Consider the following 5,325-nt stretch of genomic DNA (forward strand, 5'->3'; position numbering starts at 1 on the left):
GTACTTCTAAGATTTTCCAATAGCATATGATCAATTTCAAATTAATTAGAACTCTGAAATAAGATTGTTAGTTGACTTTTACAGTGTTTTCTCTAAAATTTTTATCTTTTATAAATATTAATAAGTGTTAAATGAACAGATATTTGTAATGATATATAATTGTGTTACAACAGTTAAGAAAACAGAGCTTAGGGCAAAAGAGAGTTTTAAAAATAATCAATTTAAAAAATACTCCAAGTGTTTATAATATTCAAATAACAATGTCATACAAAAGGACAAATATTGTATGACTCCACTTATATATGGTACTTAGAGTAATCAAATTCATAGAGACTGAAATAGAATGGGGGTGGCCAGGGACTGGGGGAGGAGGAATAGGGAGTTACTGTTCAATGGATACAGAGTTTCAGTTTGGGAAGATGAAAAAAGTTCTGGAGATGGAGGGTGGTGATGAATGTACTCAACAGCATTAAACTGTTTACCTAAAAATGGTTAAAATGGTAAACTTTATATTATGTACATTTTGCTACAATAAATAGTAACATCACTAACATTACTGTTTCAACAATATAAAACATTGCTTATGGTGGGGAATTGTCATTTTATAACTATTCAGTTTTACAACAGGCGACAGGAGAACATACCCACAATCAAGGTGATGCCCATGCTGAGGGAGCTGACCCATGCGGTCAGGCCACGGCTCTGATGGAATTCTTCAAGCCATTCCACATTGAGGACCCCCAGGGCCATCTGGGAACCCATGATGAGGATGTGCACGAAGAAAGAGGAAAGGACCATCATCCAAGCCCATCCACCATCAATGTTTGGATGGGATTTAAGTGTCTTCTTGTCTTTGGGGACATCTTCAAAATCATACCCAATATCTTCATGACTTGTATACATTTTCCAAGATTTTCTGAAATACATATGACAAATCATTTTATTAAATGTCAAAACAAAACAAAAAATCTTCATCTTCTTTGGACAGCTCTACCTCCTCATCATAACCAAAGTGGCCCCATCATCCTATCAGACCTTCAGATGAATCTTTGTCATCATGCAGATTTGGGAACACTTCTCACTTTTTCTCAGGACCAAGTGCTTTTATGAAAGTTGTTTGATCTTTAAAGTCACTCTACATGTAAGTATTATAATCCCTATTTCAAATATATGAAAATAGAGAAAGGAGGCAACTTTCCCAAAGTCTCATAGGTAATAAGCAGTGTGGTCAGACAGGAAATGAAGGTTTGAACCCAGCTATTTCTGACTCTAAAGCTCATTCCTAAGTCCCTTATTGAGATGGATGAAAAAGGTATCAGAGAAAGAAGACGCCTGGCCTTAGGCAGCGTTGCAGAGTAGCTTCACCTTGGTGGGGCCCTGGCATACGTTCTGGTTCTCATTTTGTGGACCCAAGTGCTCAATAGAGCCAGAATGGATTAACCTCAGGGGGACTGACTTGTGTGTACCCAACTCAGGAGAGATTTACAAAGTAGAAGCCGATTAACTATCTTACAATGGGAGATACAGCGTTCTAATGTTGGTGATTTGTGCTTTGCCTAGATACATCTCTCAAGATGTTCAAACAAGAGGAAGGAGGCTGGATGGAGCTGGGAGGGGGTGATGCTAAGTCAGGGAGAACTCTGGTGTTTTATTTTTTTAGGATGAGAATTAAGGGGGTGCATAAGAACGGAGGATAAGGAGCAAAAGAAGGAGAGGATGACTAGTCTTGGAGGTGGTGGGACCAGAGGGTTGATCTTGATCAGGGGGAGAAACCTATCCTCCTCTGAGACTAGAGAAAGTAGAGGTGGACGGAGATAAGATTGTGAGTAGAGGATAGAGAGTTACACCTACTGGTCTAAATTTTTTGGTGAAGTAGGATGTTTAGGTCATTGGCTGAGATTGAGGAGGATGGTGGTTATGAAAAGGCCTCAATGTTCAGGATAATGGAAGAGACTGTTGCCTACTACATATGGAAATGATTGTTGGGCAGTTCCAAATGGAGCTGAGTCTTGCAGGGCACCATTGTAAGGCCACAGGTAGTGGAGCACCAAGCACAGAACAGCAGGAGCACTCTGCCCCAAAAACAAGCAATTAGGTGGAGTATCATCCATAGAGAACTTTAAAACAACAATTGACTCAAAGTTGCTCTGCTTTTTTATGATCAATATGTGCCAGCAGTGCCCTAGCTGGTTTGGCTCAGTGGATAGAGCGTCGGACTGAAGGGTCCCAGGTTGGATTCCGGTTAAGGGCACATGCCCAGGTTGTGGGCTCGATCCCCAGTAGGGGGCGTGTGGGAGGCAGCCGATCAATGATTCTCTGTCATCATTGATGTTTCTATCTCTCTCTCCCTCTCCCTTCCTCTCTGAAATAAATAAAAATATATTTTAAAAAAGATGTGCCAGCAATTCTAGACAATGTCGCTAATAAAATACTCCTCTCCAAAAAATCTTTTGCTGGTCAAAGTTCCAAACAGTTATGTTTCAATATTATGCATCTGTAAGCTTCAAATTAGGGTGCTTTATTACTCATCCTTTCTTAAACATTGTATTCTACATGGAAATTATTTCATGGAACCGCTGGTTACGCAGTTGAGCCCTGGCACAGGTGTGGCCCAGTTACACACACTTGTTTTGAGAGTAAATTCCTAAGAGTGCAGAGTTGCTGGAGCTCACCTCGGCTCAATCCGGGTCTGCGGTCCCTGCATTGCCACATGTCACTGCAGGACATTTGAGTGAACTGTAACAGCAGTTACTGTGGAGATGAAGACCAGAACTCGAGTTACTTCACCATTCTGGCACTCTACTAATATATGCCCACCTGGAGATTTTATTTTTGTTGAAAATTTAAAATAGCAAAACAGAGTTCAAGAGTGAGAGGTGAAAAACTTTGGTTTGGAAATTAAAATTTGGAGTCAATACATGAAATGGTTTGCTCAATTTGAATAATGTCTTGAAAGCGAAATCTATTCTTTTTTTCACAATCTATACTAATAAAAGCCTATGTGATCGTCACGCCCCCATGCTGTGATGCCCTCATGCTGCAACTAACTATCACCAGGAGGCTGCATGTGCAGCAGGCGCAGGCGGGTGGGCGGGGCTGCGAGAGCTGTGAGGTGCAGGGATGGGCAGGGACTTGACACTGCGTCCCTGGTGGAGCGGATGGCAGCTGCCACTGCCCAGGGCTGGCTCCAGACTCAGGCAAGCCGCTGCCCAGGGCTGGCCAGAGGCTCAGGCAACAAGGGCCTGGCTGAGGCTCAGGCAGCCTCGCTGCCAGCAGTGGCAGCAGCAGAGGCGATATGGGGGCATCGCCTTCCCCTGATCACCGGGTCGCCTCCCGCAGAGGGAGGCCAGAGGCAGCAGCAGCGAGGGGGTGATGGTGCCTTCCCCTGATAAGCCGATCGCCTCTGGCAGAGGGAAGCCAGACTGCGGCTTAGGCCCACTCCCCGGGCTGAGGGACCCCCCCCCCCCCCCGAGTGCACAAATTTTCATGCACCAGGCCTCTAGTTAATTTATAACAGAAGAACAAATAAAATCATAATTATTACAGACCATTACAAATGATTATTGCTGAAAAATCATTTTGTGGCAATGAAGGATGATGGTATAAAAATGATCCCAAATACACTGGGAACACTTCCAACTGTGGGAATGTCCCAGGTGTGTACTGACGTGAATGGGGAGGACAGAGAAGCAGACTCTGAATTGCAGAGCCTCTTTCTGTATGCTCCTAATCGCTCCTAAGAATTGTTTTCACCTTTTTAAAGGTCACATGACCTGCAAAATCAAAAATACTTACTTTCCGACTCTTTATAGCAGGGGTGGGGAACGTCCAGCCCTCGGATGGTATAAGGCCTGCAAAATCATTTGGTTTGGCCTTGCCAAGGCAACCGCAGGACTCAAAATTCAATAAATCTAGGAGCTTTTTTATAGCAGCATAAACTTGTATTAAGTGAATTATATTAAGTGAGTGATGTTATAAATATCCAAATGGCCCTTGATAGATAAAGGTCCCCCACCCATGCTTTGCAGGGAAAGTTTGCTGATCCATGCACTATAGCATTGGTTCTGGTTAGCAGTTTGTCAGGGAGACATGGGCTCCAGGAAACCAGGATGACTGTGGAAGAGCAATGTCATGGATCTGTCTTGGGGCTCATCTTGATTTTTCCTGTCTCTCATACCTCATTCTTGTTATTATTGTTTTTATCTTTTAAATGATTCTATCTCTTAAATAGTTGTTCAGTTCTCAATTGCCACACTTCCTGCTCTCAGCCACAGTCCTTTCCACTTCCCCATTATCCAGACTGCAGGGAGTAATAAAATGCTGTCTTGCCATATAATTTTCTCACCTCGTCAAATTATCTTTGGGATTAACTCCCCGCCCCCCCCCCAACACACAAACACACACACACACCTTGGTGTGGCTGCCCAAGGCTGCCAGGTTCTCCTCCTGCACATCTGCCCACCCCCACCCCAGCCTAGTCCCTCCTCCTATCCCCCGACCTTAGCATTTTGCTGTCCAGCCCTGTGAAGCACCTGCAGCTCCCCACACTTGGCACAGTCTCTCTCTCTCTCTTTTTTTAATATTTTTATTGAGTTCAGACAGGAATGGAGAGGGAGAGAGAAATAGAAACATCAATGATGAGAGAAAATCATTGATTGGATACCTCCTGCCCACCCCTTACTGGGGATCAAGCTCACAACCCAGGCATGTGCCCTGACCTGGAATCGAACCTGGGACCCTTCAGTCCCCAGGCTGATGCTCTATCCACTGAGCCAAACTGGCTAAGGTGGCACAGTCTCTTTTAAGCTTTTGTGTATGCCTTTCTCTTCTTTCCTGTTTCGGGAACATACTTCTCTTTTTCTAACCTCCTGGTCCTCTTCTGCTCATGTTTCAAAATTCAACTAAATTATAACAGTGAACCCAGAAATAGTAAGAAAAAATCCTCCACAAACATGTCAAATATCCAATATTAGACAGAGTAGGTGTTAAGTAAATCAGTCATGGTATAGCCGTGCAAAGCAAGTCCACCATCAAAAATCAAATCACACTGAACTCTGAAGACATAGAAAGTGTGAATTATACTTGGGGGCCACAAAATGGGACACATGTCATGATCCCTTTGTTGTTAAGAATATGTATTTATAGGAAAGAAGACTGGAGTGAAACAAAGAAAAATGATGGTCATTATTTTTTGGATGACAGTCTTACAAATAATTTTTGCTCTTTTTAAAAAAATCTCATTGGTAAAAAAAAAATAACAACTAAGTAAACATATATTAACTTTATAAGAAACTAAAGGTCCCTTTATCTTTTAAACACCATCTG

At 42.8% G+C, this 5,325-nt stretch overlaps 1 protein-coding gene across 2 annotated transcripts in view; it reads right to left on the reverse strand.

The window, feature by feature from the left end:
* SLC16A14 (solute carrier family 16 member 14) overlaps positions 1-5,325 on the reverse strand; it is a 28,157-nt gene that overhangs the window by 18,241 nt on the left and 4,591 nt on the right. Inside the window, exons 2-3 of one of the 2 annotated variants that reach the window (XM_006082625.3) lie at positions 2,673-2,751; positions 645-916 (exon numbers count right to left, since the gene is read on the reverse strand). In XM_006082625.3, coding sequence (XP_006082687.1) covers positions 645-916; positions 2,673-2,704 — 304 coding nt within the window. In that variant the 5' untranslated portion in view covers positions 2,705-2,751. The remainder of the gene's footprint in view (positions 1-644; positions 917-2,672; positions 2,752-5,325) is intronic. The other variant, XM_023759509.1, reaches the window with a different exon arrangement.

The sequence above is a fragment of the Myotis lucifugus genome, unplaced genomic scaffold (assembly GCF_000147115.1).
Source record: "Myotis lucifugus unplaced genomic scaffold, Myoluc2.0 scaffold_3, whole genome shotgun sequence".
Lineage (NCBI taxonomy): Eukaryota > Metazoa > Chordata > Mammalia > Chiroptera > Vespertilionidae > Myotis > Myotis lucifugus.